This window comes from Hermetia illucens, chromosome 5 (assembly GCF_905115235.1).
Source record: "Hermetia illucens chromosome 5, iHerIll2.2.curated.20191125, whole genome shotgun sequence".
Lineage (NCBI taxonomy): Eukaryota > Metazoa > Arthropoda > Insecta > Diptera > Stratiomyidae > Hermetia > Hermetia illucens.
In genome coordinates this window covers 48,626,174-48,647,045 of record NC_051853.1, presented here as the reverse complement: position 1 = coordinate 48,647,045, position 20,872 = coordinate 48,626,174, and the positions used below count along the sequence as shown (strand labels likewise).

At 40.1% G+C, this 20,872-nt stretch overlaps 1 protein-coding gene across 1 annotated transcript in view; it reads left to right on the top strand.

Annotated features, from left to right (window-relative positions):
• Positions 1–20,872, top strand: part of LOC119658239 (orexin receptor type 2) — a 127,433-nt gene that overhangs the window by 82,673 nt on the left and 23,888 nt on the right. The window contains exons 3-5 of the mRNA XM_038065517.1: positions 2,749–2,928; positions 9,971–10,062; positions 15,445–15,570. Coding sequence (XP_037921445.1) covers positions 2,749–2,928; positions 9,971–10,062; positions 15,445–15,570 — 398 coding nt within the window. The remainder of the gene's footprint in view (positions 1–2,748; positions 2,929–9,970; positions 10,063–15,444; positions 15,571–20,872) is intronic.

Genomic DNA, 20,872 nt, shown 5'->3' with positions numbered 1-20,872 from the left:
TTACTATAAGGGTGAAATATCATGTGTTATGCATATTTGTGTTTCACTTGTTTACCCTTTGGTAGAGTATGGAATATGACATAGTCTAAGGTTTCAAGATTCGTGTCAGTTTCATTATCATTGCACTTAATGCTGTCCATGTGATAAACCTGCAGCAGCGGGATAGACATCTTACACAAACATCCTATACTGGGGAACCAAACCAAGGGTAACAAGATCGAGATGCTGGAGCTCAACCACCACAACCGTCAATATTTGAACTGCCAGAGTATGCCATATAAAACAACTATTTTTGTTATCCAAAGCTATTATATTATCAAAACGGTCCAAAAATATAAAATACATGAAGGTGCAACAGAGGAATTCTCTGGATTGTCAATTGTTCGGTTGAAGGTCGTAGACCATAACAACATTCTCATGCAGCGCATACTTGTAAAAAATAACTGCAGCGGGTGAAAGTGTGACCCAAGATCCACCTATCTACACAAGGAACCATTTGCAACAATTGCGAATCAGTGAGACCACTTTACGCAGGAATTTGAACATTGATGTGCAATTCCATCGTTTCAAAATTTAATTAACGTAACAACTTGAGTCTAACTGATGGTCCAACTGCCGCGCATTTTTGCTAAATAGATTTTTGAAAGAGGAAAATACTCTTTTCTGATGCGGCTCATTTTCACCTCGGCGAGTATGTGAATAAGTAAGATTACAGGTTCTAGGGGTCTGAAAATTATCACGAATTTCATGAAAAGCAGTTCCATTTTGTAAAAGTAACTTTTCACTGCGGATTATGAGTTCACTGTGTTATTGGATCATTGCTGCTGAGGTCAACGGCAGACATTAATGTGACACGATATCATCCCTTTTGCTGTGGCGATTAGATCGAGGAAGGAACGATTCGCACATCTGACCAAACAATGACTTTATAGGCCGAATGGTTTCAGAACCACATGAGTTCGAGCAATTCAGGCGTCAATTGGCCCCAAGATTGTAGGGTTTGACGCTTTCAATTCACTATACTTTCTCTGGAGATTTTTGAAAGGAAAAGTGTGCGCCAATGCTTCTCTGTAGTTTCAGTCTCTTCGAAACTTCAAACGTAACATTCGGTCAGAAATCGCGGCATTCATTCCGGTGAAAATTCATTGAAAATTTGAATGAAGGTCGCTAAACACCTGCTATCAATAAAAAATACGATTTCATCTCATAAATTGCAAACTGGAAATCCTAACTATGTGATGCGTACATTCTACATATAATACCTTATGTGCAGTAACTTAAAAAAAGACACAATTTTCAACTATACTTTGTTATTAATAGTACAGTTTCCACCAAACTTTCCAGTATAGTTTCTCGTATTGTGAAATTCTTAGGCAAACTTAGTTTAGTCTCCAGGGAAATTTTCAAAATGCTGAAAAAATTATTATTGACTTTATTTGAGAAGATATTGAAATGGAGAGTACTTTGAGGATTATATGTTATGCGGAAGCATCAATTTGAATTTTTTGAGATTTTCGGGTTGAGCAGTTTCTCAGAATGGTCGCTAAATTTTAGAGATCTCTTGTCAGCCCCCCAATGCACTCCTCTGCAATTGATGTCGAAAGGGAAAAAAGTTCTAATCGGAACCCTTCCTTTGATATCAAACATGACTCTATTTGATGCGAAAAAATGTATGCCCCCTTTTAGCATTTTTCCACATAAATTTAATATTGGATGATATCAGTCATTGTATGTGAGGAGTTCACAATTTGAACATTTTCACCAAATATGTGCCAGCAGGTATTCCCATTTCATAGAATAGCGCAAGTAACAAATAGGCAAATATATAGGCAGGCGGATTGAAAGTAAACTAATCTTAATAAAGTTTTGTTTTTACTCAAAACCGCATGGCATTCTTTATTGATAACTTCATAGACGTTCACTTAAGAGGAAATCTTTCCTTTTATCAATGTACATTATAATTAATATTGCAAATAAAAACAGTCTAAAAATATGTATCTTTCGGGGATATGCTGAGTCGGGACTTACTTTGGTTGCAAATCTTGCTGACCTACCTTTCGTACGATGCAACAACAAAGAATGTTGACTCCAACGCTTTTGCCTTCGGAGATCTTTTTGAAGAAAGTTTGTTGATTGTTGTGAAGTTTATTTACAAACCAAACATTTTTTCGAAAACAAATTTCGGAAAATTAATGCTTTTGTTTTCAAAATCATTGATCATTTCACCAAATTCCAGAACTCATGTTTTTACGGTTCTATTTATCTGAATTCGAGCGGAATAACAATTCCAGATACTTTGCTCATCGCACCTACATATGTACAATAATTGGTTGGTGGTTTCCCAAGAAGCTACGTGGTGTTGCCTTCAATTTTTTCTTGTTTAATTGGGAACTCTTTTCGCTTCATTATTGCGTTTGACCTAATTTGCTTGACGAAGTTAATTGAAAAAACAATTGCAGTTATCGTTTGTTAATTATCATTTCAATAAAAACATGTCTGCTTGATGTACATGCATCAACGGGTTTAATGCATATTGTCAATATCAGGAAATGTTCCTACATTATTCGATAGTACATGGCTTTACCGACGTAAATTTATTTTTTTAAGCTTGAAGTTAAGCTAAATGATTAGATATCAACTGGGTAAATCCCAGATCCATGTTTTCATACATTCAAGTATACATATATGTGTTACACGCGTACATATATTGCGGTCAACTACAATAATATTTTATTTTCCATTTTTCAGGATATACCATTTCATGTGGCAATGATATCCCATCTGCTCATCGCTTGGGACCGGATGAGATGGTTGGGTGATCCACTCCGAGGGAGGCTACCAGCGTTCGTATGTTGCTGTGCTACTTGGCTCACTGGTATGGTAATAGCCCTACCATATCCCATTTACACCACATATTTGGACCTTGGGGTAAGTTTCAGAAAGTTTTCGAAACTTTGTTATTTTATTGAGTTTTCAGTTTCCAAAGTGCGTAAAACCTTTTGCAGTATATATATTAAGGACGCACAGAATTTCAACATCGGACTTAGAATTTCATTTCAAATTTATTTTATGTGAGGAAAATTTTCCATAAAAACGTGCTAAATTAGTTTCCGCGATTTCTATCCTTTCAAAAAATCATTTTTCCACCCTAAACCAATGTTAGTACTATTGCGGTTTCCATTTCTCTTTCTACAAAAGGTTATTTCTGACTGACATTTTGTGAATAGTTCTCGTAGACTATTTTTGTTATTATAACTAAATATGTATATGCCAATTGCACGACTCAGCATTGTGCCAAATACAGCAGTCATCATGTAGTAGCGTAATTGGCCCAGAACATAGCACTTTGCGGTACCTGGGGACCAAGGTGTCAAATCTACATATGACTATCATCAACTTTGTTTTGTTTTTTCTTTGAGATTATTCGGTTGGATAGTTGTTGAGCTAGCAGCTTGAATACTAATAGGTATAGTACTATAGGCATAGGTTTCCGAAAAATAACTAAATAAACAAAAAGACAATTAATAAGGGTTTGTTTTACACAAAAGGAACGACTAGATTCCATACAGAGAGCCGACTCTGCGCCCAACGCGGATGCCGCGATCGAACAAGGGCAAACCACGAGAGATTGTATTTGTCCCAGTACCTACATGCCATGCTCCGGATCTGCTTTACATTCATTAATGTACCATAGCAAATGAGGGTCTCTTTAAGAATGCCATTTCACCCTCATTTTTAAGGAGATTACGACAAACAATTGGTAACATGAAATCACTGCCCATTTACAGAGTTGGGTTTGGTATTTCATGAATGGCCTGCACTGGTCTACTGTATCCGTTTACTGAAAGCGCCCACATGCGTTTTAGCTCAAGTCTGTATACCTTATCTTCCTTCTATTGTAAGGTCCAATGCTAGTAGTCGCAGCAATGAATCGAGGCACTGCTGGTGTGGTAGCCGCAATAAAGCGGGAGACGGGGAAACTTTAGGACCCATATAGAAGCAATGGCCCTTCTCGTGGAGAAGATCATATCATTTGTGATAGCTGTAGCCGTTTTCCGAAAGGAGATGAGAGCTCGAATACGTCTTGCTTGTATTTTTGGCCCCCTACATGAGGATGGACAATTCCGTAGCCTATATAATGACGAAATCTATGAGCGGTTGTGGATAAAATCCGGCTCAATAGATTACGGTGGGAGGGTCACTTAATCCGTATGGATGAGGATGATTCAGCCCGGAAAGTCTATAAGGGCAATATCTATGGTAGGAAAGGAAAACGAGGCAGACCCTGCCTGCGATGGAGCGATGGCGCAGGTCAGGACGCCAGGCAGCTTTTAGGGATATCGAATTGGTGGACCTCAGCGCAAACCGGGGATGTCTGGAGTTCCTTATTAAGGCAAGCCTAGACCGGATACCGGTTGTTGCGCCGTTGATGATGATAATGATGTAGCCCATTTATGACCTACGACCCTTCTGGTGGCGAATAGTGTCCACTTGTCCTGTGTTTACTCGCTTGACATGATCGTTCCAATTAACTTTTATATCTAATATTATCTCCAGATTATTAACTTCATTTTATAGTTGAAACTGTTCTCCAAAAAGTGATGAGAAATGGAGTTCGTCCTATCTTGGCTCTCCGGGATAGGCCAGTTGATCGGTTTTATTTTAAAATTTTCCTGATGGTAGATACTTCTGCCGCTGCTTTGCTAGGAAAGGCACTCTCTGTCTCCATGCCTGAAAAGCCAAAATAACACGCGTGCTAAATCTGAAAATTAAGACAAAAAAATAACGCGTCCGCGCATCTTCTTTTTCTTCAGCCTTTGTCCCGTTCAAGACACCGTTGTTTCGGCCGGGCATTGGTTCAGACCAATCTTGTTCATTGTCGTTTATAGTCGGCCAACAGAGAGCGACAGAACAGACGACATTGCGGTCAATTTTAGATTTGAGACGTTCTTTGATATTTCGATCAAAAAGAATACCAATTGTAGAACGCCACTACATCCAAGTTGCGTTAATGCGTCAAGCAATTCCATAAAGCAGTTCTTCATTAGCTGATAATATTGATCCGAGATATTTAAATCGCTTAGTTCTGGGCCGCTGATTGTGTGTAAAACTCCAGATCCGAACGCCGTGATCGAGAGAGAAGATTGAAGACGGATCGTATCCTTAGTTGAAGCTTCTCTTGCCTCTGACATACAAGAGGCGCGTCCTTTAGGGTTCCAGCCCACCCTTAGCATCATTAGGAAATGCAACTGGAGGATGGTCCTTTTCTCATTTGCGAATATTATCTAATGAAAGTAGTTTTTTCTATTTTCTCGACTCATTTATGGTTGAAATTTTCAAGAAACTAACCTGATACCGCCGCGTTTATCTATTCCCTGCAATCTACTGCTAAGCGGACAGTTCTATTCTAATTGGGTTGGGCTCCATAATCTGCCACTAAATATTCGTTTGCCAACGGAAAATGTGATCTTACCAGTCAAGTGGGCCAGTAAAATTATTAAAAGACGTGGCAGCAGCCAATGTCTAGTGTAGATGATACTACTTCCTCTAAATTCAGAATTGAATAGGTCTCATGGCAAGGATTACCTAAGCAGCAAACCTAAGGAGCAAAACTCAAATAAGCAAGCGATGGCGGCTTTACGGTTTCTTACCAGGGCAGAGGTAAATCGTCAGACGCTGCCTCACCTCTGCCCTGGGAGCAGCGTGACCGTAGCGGCTCGCAGATGTTGAGTGCTCCTTTATAAAATTCGTAGAACACGACATGCCTACAAATTTTATTGAGCGCAAATTCGCCTTATTGACCAGAGCTTGGCCAGAGCTGAAATATTCGTTTTGAGAATGATAGGGTCCTAAGTCCGCATCAATTTAATGCTGGACCGGACCAAATGGGGAGCAACTTACTCCCTCTTTCCTGGTCCACGGACCCCTCGCTTAGAGCTTGTAGAATACATGCTAGAAAGTTAAATAAAATCATCGGAAGATGATATCAGAATTCCCGCGCACTGGTCGTTTTCGGAGTTTTTACTGGATTAGTCAAGCAGTCCACTATAACCGGCGCTTATTCACTGCGCAACCAAACCGCGCAATTTAAGCGTGCACACATCGCAGAAATATCTCGATCTAATTGTAGTTTAATAGCAAAAGTAAATGTGGATCATCTTCTTGGGTAAATTCAACGGCTGCCAATCTTGGGAGGAATCAGAGGCTCAAATAAAGTTTAAAATTAAATCATTGACCCGAAGATGACAATTCTCTAAACAATCGAAACAACACTCCCCTCGAGTCAGCAACCCCGCTAATTTTGGTTTTTGACCTGGACCTTGAAGTCAAAATTCTCATCGTCGGGTAGGGCAATAGTAAAAGCTGCTTCAATTTTCTTCATTATTTGTACATCTCGAATCGGTATTACACTAACAAAATCAATTCGTGTTCGCATGCATATCGCTTTAACCAGAAACAAGCGTTGAGATTGTCTCCAATAATATGCAAAATAAGCAAGCCTAAGTGAAAGCCAGAACAAAAAGTTTAATGGTTGTTTTCGGAATTTTGAGAAACTGATATATCAAAATTTGGAAATATTTAAATGGATTTCGGGGTTTTTGAGGGGGAGGGGGGATCGGGAAAACGCAAAAAAGGGAATGTCTACAGCTTGTCATTGGACAAAGCAAACGGAAAGTTGCACATGCTGACACGCCGCGGAGACTACAATTTTTGACAGAAATTTTACAGTGGATGTATTCTATTGTATTCAACCAGTTTGTCTGTCCTTCTTGTCTAACGTTGTAGTTTCACCAACTTCATTGATACCAACCAGTCTGCCGATCATACAGGATGCTGGTGAGTAGTCTCGCTCACTGATTCCCATTACTCTTAACGCTAAAATCATTTAGTTTCTGGAGACAAAGTCATTTGATGCTATTATTTAATTTAGAATTATTAAATATACACACTCTACCCTCACCTCGACTTCCGTCTACTAACTAAGGTTTTTTGGTGTATCTTTGATTCTGATTAGCCAGAAAATTACTGCTGTTAGGGCTTTACTATGCTGAAGGTTTATCGTATCTTAGCCACTTTAATTTTTCGATGGCCATTTTCCCTATTTATGAAGGTGTGCAATGCCAGAAGAAAGTAAAGCTCAAGCTCCTGGCTTTAACCGCCTTCAGACTATTGTCATCGATCTTTAGAAAGAGACTCATTCTATACTCATGTGTTCCAGGCTCCAGGCTTTTTCAGGCTCTTGAGTATCATATTATGTGTGTGTGTATGGTGGGGGAGGAGCTACAGCTTCTGAGCACTCAGGCCGTGTTGGCGCATTGTACTCGCCTCCCCCGTCTAACGGAATATTCCGGATTCGTTAACGTATCGCAGGATTTCCGTTAGTGGATGTGATGCTACCCGTCGCAATTGGTGGACATCGGCACCAAAGATCTGATGCCTGATGCGTCCATAGGCGGAGCATTCACATAGGAAATGCTCCGTGGATTCCGCTTCCTCATTACAGGAGGGACACGTATCATCTTCGGTAATTCCTATTCTGAACATATGCCCAGCTAGTGAATTATGGCCTGTCAGAATGCCCACAATACACCTGCAAGTCCTCCTGCTTTTCGACAGGATAAACTTTGCGGTACGCATGTTCGGTGTGTCCGGATAGCTGAGTGGTTAGAGCGCAAGGCTGTCGTACGGAAGGTCACGGTTCAAATCTCACTGGTGGCAGTGGAATTTGTATCGTGATTTGATGTCGGATACCAGTCGACTCAGCTGTGAATGAGTACCTGAGTCAAATCAGGGTAATAATCTCGGGCGAGCGCAATGCTGACCACATTGCTTCCTAGTGTACCGTTACGGTCTTGAATGAAGTGCTCTAACACACTTCAAGGCCCTGATCCAACATGGATTGTTGCACCAACGATTATTATTATTATTATGTTCGGTTCTGGCAGGAAAAGTTTGGTGTGTCGAGCAGCATTTAAGCTCTGCCACCTGTCATTATGGGAAACTTGTTCCCAGTTTTTGAAAACAGATTTAGCCAATGCTACTGAAACCCCAATTGCTGGCTCCGGTCCCGGCATAGGGGAGATTGATTCCTCTTTCGCTAAAGCGTCCGAGATTTCATTTCCCTCTATGCCACAGTGACCAGGTACCCAGATTAGTTCCACCGTATTGAATCTAGACATAGAGTTCAAACGGTTTCTGCATTCCTGAACGATTTTCGAGGTGATGAAAGGACTGCTCAATGCCCTCAGTGCAGCTTGACCGTCACTGCAGATTGCGATGCGCCTGCCCTTCAACCGCTCGTCAATCACCCAGTTTGCCACCTTTAGGATCGCATAAACTTCGGCTTGAAAAACCGTTGCATATTGTCCCAAAGGAAAAGCCCAATTCTCGTTTTTATTCGAGAGGTAGACTCCGGTTCCAGAACCCTCTTCTGTTCTTGAGCCATCGGTGTAGAAGACTTCCGTATATCCCGCCACGCATTCCACTGGGTCTTCCCAGTCCTCTCTACGCTTCAGGGTAACTACATATCTTCTACCAAACAGATGTATGGGGATACGAGAATCGGAAGGCATTGTAAGAACTGGATGTACCATATTATAGACTTCGCTGGTACCTTCTCTGGGTGTATCTAAATATATCAACAGTAGAGAGAATAAAACAAAAATTGACGCATGTTGGAGGTGTTAAGTTGAACGTGAGAAGGGTTGTGGAAGTTCACAACTATGAATTCTTTTGTAATCAGATTCATCTGTTTAAAAACGATACAACCGTAATTTAAAGCACCATGCGTATAAGGCATCCTTGTGAAAATGCTGCTGCACCTACCAAAGCCTACCAATTAAACAACGTTGAAAACATCTCGATTGTGAGCCGAGCAGACGTCTGTACTGAAATCTCATCACGAGGAAGGATATCTCAATTTTGCCAATGCTCACCTGATTTAGACGGATAATGATATAATTCAAGCTAGTGAAGTTTGTCACCTTGTGGTACGTACAGAAACTTAATGGATTGTCGTTTTGTCTGAAAAAAAAAAGTTGAATTGTGACTGCATATTTAAGGAATGAACATCACATTTTTTCAATGTGCAGATTCATCAGTGGATCATTAATGATTTGGAAAGAATCAGTGGATGAGGAAAGGTGCAAACGCGGCAGTTTTTAATAAAAAAGATAAAAAAAAATATCAACATGGTCTTTAGAGTGATTTGAAACCACAGATCCGCCGTTTCCAAGTTGCCTAACTATTTATTCACACAAGATAACGCATCAATTGACCACACCAGTCCGACTCTGACGTGGTTGTGAACAACTTTTTATAGCACACATCAAATTTGAAAACACCACACTATTTTTTCAAAAAAAAGAGTATTTTGGAAATTTGCGAAAAAACTCTGCCAAACTACATTCTAGAAGCCAACAATTGTGCGGCCATATTTGCAACTTTAGTGCAAATCCTATCAACAAAAATAGGTCATAATTGATTAAACCTAGTGAAATAAATAGTTTGCTATTCTAAAGGTCCGACCTGGTATTTATCTCCAGAGTTCCTTATACAAAAAATATACATAAAAAATTTCTTAACTGAAGTGTCAAGCTTCCAATTTCCGACTTGTTTATATCTTTGAAGGAGGTTTTAGCCAAACCTGTTTGGGCGCATCGGAATAATAGTACTCAATAGTAATCATGGAAATCGAAATCAAGAAAGCATGCAAATTAGACCCGCCTTCAGGATAGGCTTCTTACATTATATGATGACTTTCGAAAACATTTTGATTTTGATCAAGCAAGAAAATTATAACTTTTACAAATGTTGTTTCATTGGCACAAAATTCGACGTTTTGATAAAATATCTGAAATTAATGCATGAATGAAGTGCAGTACTTAGAGTTCTCTCATGTTCAGTAACATGCATCGGCCCAATACATACTTTGAATTGTTTCTAAATCAGATTTTTCATTCTATTCCAGACATACGTTGCGGGGCTTCAAGGAGTTGGTCTTTGTTTCGTTAACTTGATCGACGATATGCAAGAATACATGCGAGGTCTATTTGTGATAATGTAAGTATCTTTTTAATGTATTTTTGTGTTCTAAGCGTAAGAAATATCCTCATAAGTACAAGATGATTCACATGTAAACATACACATAACGACTGTGGCGTGTCGTATGATATAATTGAAGCTAGGTAGAACTCCTACTCAATTAAAATTACGGTGGGAGAAAAAAAGTAGCAGGACCATTTGTCAAGTCCTGTCAATTGCTTTTACTTAGTTTCCCTATAAGTTCAGAGCTGAATAAAGTCCTCTCAGCTCTCATATGTTGTCTCGAATCTAAGCTTTTTGGGAAAAGTGTAGAACCGGCATTTAGATGGAACATATTATTTTATCTTTGCCTACCGTTAATACGTGAATTACAACCAGAAATAAAGGCATTCCCTTTTTCAATTATCTTAAATGACAGCTTTTAACTAATTGATACTTCTATTTCTAATTATTCGTCTTTTCCTTTAGCCTTTGTCCCATTCACAAGCGGGGTCGGCTCGTCGTGATCGGATTCGCCATTTTATTTTACAGAAGTCCTAATCTAGATGTAGTCGCGAGACTTTCAAATCACCATCCAGGGCATCAAACCACCGTTGTTTGGGCTGACCTTTTGATCGTTTACTATCAACTTCGATGTTCAGACCAATCTGGGAAAGTGAATTTTCGTTAACACAAATTGTATTACCATACCACCGAAGGCGCTTCTCTCACAATTTTCGTAGGATCGGTGCAACCCCATAACGATCGCGGATATCCCCACTTCGGATGCGATCAATAACCCGATTGAAGAATTCACTGAGCCACGGTATTGGGCCCTAGCTATTCACTTTCCAGAGCTTTTTCCGTCGCACTTCGTTGGTCAGCAAAGTACCGTTCTTATCATTAACGCAACACAAGTGTCCAATATCCTTCCATCTTTTGTGTCAGTTTTTGACAAGTCAATACATATCCTGAATGTTCAGTTTATCGTAAATATATTTCTAATGGACCGCTGGGGTGACATCATTCGTTTTCTTTGCTTCCCGGTTGTCATTTTACCAATCGGCCACCGTTTTAGTTTTTCATGGACCTTCATTTCAACATCGTTATTCCAAAGCTAAGTATCTCGGTTGATGAACCTCTTATCTGGCTTGGCCCCGCTTTGTGGATCGTGCCTTTCATTTGGTTTCACGATTCCCCCACATTCGTAATGGTTGGTAATCGAGTAAGTGGGATTATTTCTTCTTTCTTCTCACGAAATTGCTACCACTTATTGGGCGACGGTTCAGTGCGTTCCTCGCGCTCTTTTATCGGTGCTTGATTCGCAAGACAGCAATTAACGGTCAATGTTGAGGAGCGATCGTCTCATAGGGAAAGGCTTTGCAATCAGTGACGATGGTAAAATTTCGGGGTCTAATGAGAATATAGTCGATTTGCGTTTTACTGTTCCCACTATAAAATGTAGGAAGATGAGACAATCGTTTGATGAACCATGTATTCAAAATTACAAGGTCATGGGTATTCTCAAAGTCGACTACACCTGCACCACCCTCATTGTGCCCTCTAAACCTTTGGAACCTGTTGCCATTGTCCTTTTCACCCACATGATGAAATGATGATATAGTCGTCAGCAGGCACGTTACAGATTTTTGCATCGAGAAGTTGCTAGAAGGCATCCTTCTCATCATCAGGGTGACCTGTCCGCGGTGCGTATCCGGTGAAGAAGTGAATAGTGCGATCAGTGGATATAATGGTGAGCCTCACCTGCCGCATCGTAGAGGACTGTATTGGTCGTTTGGTGTCACACTTCCCTTCCAAACGCTCAACATAATCTTATTTGCCACCATTTCAGGCATTGGAGTCGCTCGTGGTCTTCGATAATTATCGCTTGGGTTTCTGATCCATTTTTCATCGTTCTTAATGATTTTCTTGAAAAATGACTCCATTTCGCTGGGTTTCCGCAGCAAAATGATGTACCATAATTCTGTCAATAAAATTTCTTTTGTTCTTCCTCTTAAAATCATGTGACATCCAAACATTGGGTTAATTTGAGTAACGTACTCAAGGATATTGTCATAGCCATTGTTTAGTGCCTCCACTATTTCCAGATAGCTTACATGGCGATTTTAGATGGTGATTAGAAGACCCAGCGTGTCGGCTGATTATAGTATTTAAAATAAAGAAAAAAAATAACAAATTTTGAGAGAGCAGATCTTTGGGTGAGGTATTGTGATAAAAATGTCAGGCGATGACGGCTTTACGGTTTCTTACCAGAACAGAGGCAAATCGTCAGATGCTGCCTCACCTCTGTCCTGGGAGCAGCGTGACCGAAACGGCTGGTAGATGTTAAGTGCTCCTTTATATAATTCGCAGAACACAACATGACTACAATTATATTGAACGCAAATCCGCCAATTCTATTGACCAAAGCTTGGCCAGAGTTGAAAATATTTTTTGAGAATTGTGTATGTGTGAGGTCTGTATCAACTCGATGCCGGACCGGACCAAATGGTATTGTGAGTTTTTTTTTGGAACTATTTTATAAATTCCCGAGTTGTTACAATCTCGGCAGATGCCAGATTTTTCCTAATACTAGCACTAAGTGCCAAGCATTTAGGTTCGGACGATCGTAGCTATTTCCAAGATAAAGGGGAGAATCCGTCGAGGACTTCCCGCAACATCGAGCACGTATTTAGAATGGTGTACTTCTGCATGGTTTGAGCCAGACGGTGTGAGTCCCATTACATCAAGGGAAGCTGTGAGGGATTTACATAGGTACAATACGTGTAGCTGACAATATTATGGGAACTACAACCACTTGCTCGAGATACCAAATTTCTTTGATTTCCCTTGCCAGGTTCATCCGCTCCACGGCAGAGTTTAGATGATGCATTTGGAATTTGGACATACTTGTTCGTATCCGCCGCTAACCGTTTTCCAAATTGGTCTTCGTCCATGGCAATATACCGAAAGCATAAGAAAATGAAAGGATATCGAATACTACTAAATTCAATGCCCTTATTTTATTCTTGCCCGAGAGATGCGATTTCTAGGTTAGTAAGCAAGTAATCGGTCTTGTGACTGCGGGGACCTGCGCTATGTTCTTTTTAGGGATAAGGTAGGCAGTTACCGTAATAAGGAAGGGTGGAAATTCCTCTGGTCGACTCATGACCTGATTTATGTTGTGTGCCAACCGACTGTATACGCTGATAAATTTCTTATACCAGAAATTCTATACCCGATCCAGACCTGGGCCCCTCCAGTTCTTCAAGCTTCGGTAACATGCGCAAAATTCATGCCAAGCGTCTTGGGATGACGGATGCCTTCCGCGGTGATTCACGTAGTATGCTCAGTATGCTGGGCAAGTAACCCCCAAAGTCCAACCCAGTATTCTTTTGCTTCCGTTACCGAAAACTGTGCTGTCTGGACGCTCTGTTGGGATTCATTGAAAGATCTGGAAAAGCTCTGCTGGTTCCTCGCGTATGTTGCATTCTGGACACGTCTGGCGTGACTTTCGCTATACCGTCGTAACCGACAGCATATGACAGAAAGTTTCTATTTTAGTGTGTCTAGAATTTCATCTACGGGTGTCTCACTGGTGATGGTATAGTTCCTGTAAACCCTCTGCACTTTGCACTTTCTTTCTTTTATTAATTTTTTTATTTAATTATTTTTAGTTATAATACTTCCTTAAAAAAGTTCTTTCTTTTTACCGGATTTATTTAACATAATAATGTTTAGTTTTTCTATTATTTTTATTATTTCCGTCATCTTGTATATCGGATAATGAATTTTCTTGCGGAATATATCTAGCCATGAACTCTAGATAATTTTCTTTGATTTGAGGACTCCCTTCTTCTCTCCTCCTCCTTAGCCTATATGTAAGGAGCATCCTCCAAAATAATCGCCCGAGGATGTCAATGAAGGCTGGGAACCTCAAAGGCCGCGCTCTCTGAACATCTGTGGCAGGAGTAATAAGGATCGAGGTTGTGATCCATCGTGGATCCTTCCTCTCGATCGTGGGATTCGGGTCCAAAGAGTGTCGACTCCACGTGGGCAGTCCAAATTTAGCTCGCGTGTGGTCATATTGCTAGGTGCAGGCGAATCCCCGTGTTTGTTAACTTTTTTTGAATCCGGTGCGAATTCATGCGCCAGCAAAGACAAGTGAATTTTGATTTAATGACACGTGAGGGATTGAAGCTCTCAAAGGAACCGCCCACATTGCGAGCACAGAGACGTACAACCACGTGTCGACAGAGCGCTTCAATATTTGCGAGCAGACCTTCACAGTCAACTTAGTCAATTTCTTTTAGGTTTTACGATAGCTTTTTCATCTAGGTCGTCTTCGGTCACCCTTAATGGCCATTTGATCATATCGATTTCCTTTAGTTCATTACATATTTTGTTAGCATGGGAATGCGTAAGACGGAAGGAAGTGGTTGATATTCTCCTACTGAATAAACTTCTCCACAAAGAAGTTTAAAGAGAGAGAAAAGTACGGAAAATATTTAGTTAGAATACTTGACTACAGGTGGCTTAAATGTCGGTAAGACAATCCGATATCAAAGTAGTTTACTATTATAAGTAAGGTGTTTGCCCATCTTTTGGAAGAGTATTCTAGAAACATTCGTGAGCAAATGTCCGCCATCAGAATCAGTTTATTTTGAGCAGGTAGTCGGGCCTCCTGATTTCAAGTACAAAAAGCTGTGGAAGTAGCATCCGGGTACGCATTCACCCTCCACGTGACAGTGTTTTAAATGCAAAAATAATGAAGCAACGAGTGATAATATCCATGATATAAGTTGTCTTCTTTTATCGACTCTGCTTGTGAGCACCTTTAATTAAATTTCTTTAAATGTCATGACTTACATACATGGCGTTCGGTATTAACTCACTCTTCCTTCCGTACTTACTTCGAAATGTAATTTTGAAAACTTCTGTCACATTGGAGTAGGGATGTATAGCGACACCATATTTGCGCTCAGGCTATATACACACTTGTACATATATTACTTCACTGGCTTTCTCCTATTCTGTCTATTTTGTGGAATAAATATTCGTCGTAATTCGTCTCGGGACTAACTTTCGTCAATGTAGCAGCATATGGTGCCAATTTTTCGGCAGCCATCTCCTTTGAACAACATTGAATATGTTGACCTTGATGACTGGAACTGTTACGATATTATCCTTTTGTATAATACTTACATTTTCTCAGAATTATGTGGTGGTGATTGGAATGGAAAGCATCCTAATTCAATTAGTTTGCCATGGTTAATACACTTCCACTGAATTGAAGGGTTATTCCTCCCATACCGCAGTTTGATGAACATTTTTGCTGTTTGCTGCTTCCAATAAATTAAAGTTGAATCTATCTTTTTTCCAAGAAAAGGCTGAACTTTAATTAAATCTTTTAATTTCCAGGTATTGTGCACCGACAACAATATTGGCATATTTGTACATTAGAACGTCGCAGGAACTAAGGCCTCCTGATGGTCCATTCGCCGTCATGATGTTTGAACATCGAGCGGATATTCGAAATCGGCAACGGTGAGTGAAATCTGTTTACATATTTATATGCATAGTACAATACGTTATTTTCTGCCTGAATGACGGAGCAGGACGTATGATAAACAATTTAGAGGCTTAGTGAACCAAAATGCTTCAATCTATTATAACCCTCGTCATTTTGATGTCTAGACTTTCCTCGCCTTTTCTTAGAAGTGCCCGGATTTATATCTTAGAAACTCATGAATTCAATCAATTAACTGTCAACATCACTCTAGACATGATTTATGCATGCGAGTACATCTGTGAGTGTCTTCTAAATGAAATCCTTTTCCTTCACTTCTAAAGTCAGGAGGAAGATGATGAAATTGAAATTGTTACTTCAAGGAGCCTAACTGGCATTCCAGAAGTAGAATTGTCGGGATCACTGTGTTAAGAGGAATACTCGTATGGGTTTCCACATTTCCATCGCTTCTCATACATTGATTGAGCTAACCATTGATTTATTGTCAGGCGTGCTTTGGGTTTGGGTGAAAGTTGGAACCATAACCAGGTTTTCGCATTTAATTCAATTCTGTTCAGAATTATTTAACCTTGAATTACTCAGACTCGTGTGCATGTGTGTGATCTGATTTGAATGGGAACATAACAATTTATATTCAAATGCCGAACATTACAGAGTTTCAAGGAATCCACGCATGGATATTAATTAATGTCATAAATATATTAGCTAATTAATAAGCTCACCTTTCAGGTTCGGATTTGAGCATGTATGTAGATAAATGGAAAGGTGATGTCCTATGCTTCACTCGTCTCTAATTTGATCATTTTCCAGCGTTTTTTTGTAAAATACTTCATGTGAATGTGAGCTGAAATAAGGTCTCATTAAAATATTAAAAGAATGTTCATATTCCTCAAAATCTAAATTTCCTTTCGTTTCTATGGAGAGCAAGTGTGCCTAGAGTAAGTCAAAAGATAATCTCAATTCGAATTGTGTTAATCACGGGGGCCGAACTATAAATTAGAAAGTGGAGAATAGTGACCATACAAGTTCACCCGATCTTAGCGCAGATAGGAAAACGTTTCAGTTGGATGCAGCTGTGTCGGTTTTCCACCAACCTTCTCTATTTGAAGCTTTTTGTTTCTTCTTCAATGAAGCGCCAGGCCGGGGTGAACCTTCGCAACTCGGATACACAACTTCCAGTTTTTCCGATACACCAATCGTGAACCTTCAACTAGAAAAGCGTAGAAATATCTTGTTATCCGTATCGATTGAATTCTCAGCACAGTACAGCAAGTCATTCCTTAGGTCGGTTTTCTTCTGCAAATCTATTTAGCATTCGCCCGGTATGTCCACTTTTCATCTCTTTTTGATTGGCGATTTTCGTAAAATAATTCGTACAACACATAGTTAAAAGTAACCCTCCATGCATTTCCTTCTTTTACTGACCCAAGAATATTTTGAAGGATCTTTCCCTCAAATGGGTCTATCAACTGAAAATGGTTTTTGGGTAAATTTCATCTTTCTGTCAGATCAGAATATTGTATGTTTCCTTCTCCAGTCCAAGGGATCTTCGAGTAGTAGTATTCTTTAGTATTTTATAGATAAACAATTTATTGTTTCTGTAACCAGCCTTGATTTAAAGATAGTCCAGACTGCATAGAAGGTTTTGCGGGGTGGTCGTGATTCATCTTTGTGTCCTTGGCCTTTTGTTGATAATAAAACCTTTGTTCTAATAGCTCCTTGAGGTGTATTGACTGTTGGGGACACACTATCATACACTTTCCACCTGACTAGTTGTCCTTCAACCAGATCTCCTGAGTAACTGAGCCCACTTTTTGAAGCACCTTCTTCACACGAAGTAGTGTCCTACCTTTCATCTCATCATCGTCAGTATATCTACCAATGTTTTGCATCCAGTTAGGTTACGTTTCTGGCGACAAATTCTCAAACTGGAATATGGAGTATTTGTGCGGAACATTCTCCTTGTTTTAGTCCTGTCTCAGTTTAGAAAATTTGAGCCAGTCCCTTGTTGAATTCGCACCTAGCATTCTCTGCATTTTGTTGCGACTTTTATAAGTTGGATCAGCTTCGAAAGGAGCCTTAGCTTCGCGGTATACAGCGGCAACGCGATATGATTGGTGCCAACGTAAGCTTACTAGATATCCAGGAACAGTTGGTATGATTACGTATTCGCACCAGACCAGAAGTATTTGCTCTTAGGTAGACCGTTCAATTCTGTAAACACCTTATACGCATCCATAATATTGTTTGAGTATCCCTTTAGTCGCTTCCCAATAACTTTAGTTAGTTAGTTTGCAGGATGGGTGTAATAAGGGTATTCGTCTATATCATATATCAGACGGAAGTTTTTCATCGTTGTGCCTTTTTTCAGGGCTACAAACAGCAGTAGGGTGTGCACTCATGAAACTATTTCTCCATTCTATTCGTACGGTCTCTATGCAATCGCGGGAAAGCATTAGTTCAACGGAAAGACTGCGTTTCAAGCAAACATATCTTCCGCTGTTCACGTTTTCCTTACGTCCTCCGCCTAAATCCTCTTTATTACTGAAGCTATTGCGCGCCAGATTTCCTCCGATTTCAGCATTTTCCTGTTAATAGGGGGTATAAAGCAGAATTTAGAATACCCCTTCTTTGCGCAAAATCGCGACATATTCTAGGTCTTCAAGGTAAATTAGTACACATACTTTCTGTAATCATTTTTCCAATGACTTTTGTTCTGTGTTTGGCTTCATTTGCTTGCGTTTCGTCTTAACAAAAGTGTCTGCCGGTTAGTTTGGCTTGAAATTGACCTTTGCTTCAATGATCACCATTAAGTACTTGTTGGCCAAATTTGAAGTGATAGTGTGGTCTAAAATCCCAAATGCTAGTCGCGCCTTCGTCTTTTGTTCTTCTGGGCAAGCCGAACCATCACCAGCTATGTTTTTGTAACAATAATGCTCTCATTAGCAGTGTCTTACAACATCATAAGGTTGTTTTATTGCAATAATCACCTTCAAATCATTCACAAATTGTGTTATCTTGGCCTTCTTAGCCTAGGGAGCGGCGGAAAATACACCACTGAGCCTTGACAGAGGCACGTCTTCTGTGAAGATGTATTTCTAACGACCCCTATCTGTATCAGACCAAAGTGTTCTTTTGGAAAGATAGCTTTCGAGTAGTGTAGTCAAATACGAATAAATATGTACACTCGGTTTAGCTAATGAGTTCTTATAAGGGGACACCTTGTCCCGAGCTAGCTCTTCTAGTCATGTTTATGGCATCAAGCGTAAAATGGAATTGAAGAAAACTAGATTGTCGCTCCAATAGGTCATCTCTGTATTTTATGATTTTAGAAACCCCTCTACTATATTATCTATTGTGCAATGGGTTCCCCATTATTTTTTGGGTCAGGTCGAACCTTTTAGATTCGTTCGATCTTAGCGCAGATATGTAGAAGTTTTCGCAGAAGTGTGTTTTCAATGCAATTGTGTCGGTTCGGGTGGATGAGGTTCTGCATCCTTCTCCATTTCAAGCCTTTTCCTTCTTCCTGAATGACGTGCCAGCCCCGGCCGAACCTTTGTAACCCGGATACGCAGGTGCCAGTAGTTCCGATACACCGATCGTGAATCGTCACCGACCGTCTTACTTGCGCAAATCTGGTTTCGTGAAATAACTCTTATAACTCACAGTTGAAACTTACCTTATATGCATCTCCTTCTTTTACTGACGCCGCTGTATCTCACACCTTTCGTCACTACCTCGTGATGATAAAATCCCTGCCTTTTTAAACGTGTATTTTTCAAAGTTATAGGAGCTCCTTGAGCTACATTTACTGCTAGGGGCACACCTCCATACACTTCCAACCCGACTAGTTGCCTTTGAACCAGCTTTCTTTAGTAGCAGACACCATTTCCTGAAGCACCATCTTCATAAGAAGTAGTGTGCAAGCTATGATGTGAATATCGTCAGCATATCTAACTATGTAGATTTTGTCAATAGCGGCCTGTATATATCCCCTTAGGTTACGTTTCGTTAATCAGATTCCACAACCAGAGTAGAGTATGTGAGATAAATCATCTCCTTGTTTTAGTCTTGAATCGGTTTGAAAGTTATGAGTTAGGTCATTTTCGCACCTAGCATTATCCACTTTTCATCCATACTATTATAAGGTGCCAACGTAAGCTTGGCATATATCCAGGAACAGTTGGTATATGTCAATGCCGTATTCTCAATACTTTGAAATATTTGATCCGCAGTGGATTGTTCAATTATGGAATTATTTTGTATCGATAACGTTGCCTGGGTATGACTTTATCCACTTTCCAATTATTTCAATTAGCACTTTTTACAAGGATATTCGCCAATGTCTAAAATAGACGGACGTTTTTAAAGGTTTATTTAAAACAAAATTTCACACAAATAGATTCATTTCATGTCCATCTTTCTGCCTTTTTCTCATGAGTACATCAGATTGCAGCAATGTGTGCATCCGCGAAACCACCCCGACACTCCCCCCTTTCCTTTACCACACAACCGTCGGAAAGTGCGAGGAAGTCTGCGTTTTAAGCAGTCATCCTTTTGCTCTTCCAAGCACCTCCACTTTGAGCAAAATTGCGACATACTCTAGCCCTCCAAGTGCGCAACCACATTTAGGGCAAAAGGGCGGATTTTGTGTTTTTTTCTCAAATTGATAAAGTATGTACCTCACATGCCAGAAAATCCATCGGGACCATATCTGCAATAACACCTATTGCCTCACGTGAAGTTGTCCTGAAGTCGTTGCACACGCTCAGTGTAACAAGGCGGTTAATTGTGTTTACTGTCCTCCAATTGGTCCTACACCATAGTATTTCCTCGCAGTCCGAAACCGCGTATAATATGGTGGATCGAACAACTTCGGCCACGAATCATTTGTGACTGTATTTCGGGCTCTAAATACTGGGATTCATCCTAGGAGTCCCCTCAACCCCAAACTAACATCATACCCAGAAACAATATCAGAAGTCCTTCAAACTGCGCGCGTGGACAAGAGAATTTTAGAGATTTTCACGACAATGGATTCACTGGATCTAAACATCTCTAATAAAGCCATTTTGATATTAACATACATTTTGTGGGCGTGGCTTAGCTTTGCAAATAAAGGAAAAAAATGTCGAGCAAATGGCCCAGGGTCCTTTGAGGTTATGGACATACAAATAATTTTCTACGAGACCATTGTAAAGAATAGATTGGAGGTCAAGGGAATTTTAGGAAACTCTAGTTAAAGAACTGGCCAAGCCAAGGGAGAGATATATATCAGTTTGTTTGTAGTAAGTGAGTATTACGCCTTTCGAAACCGAT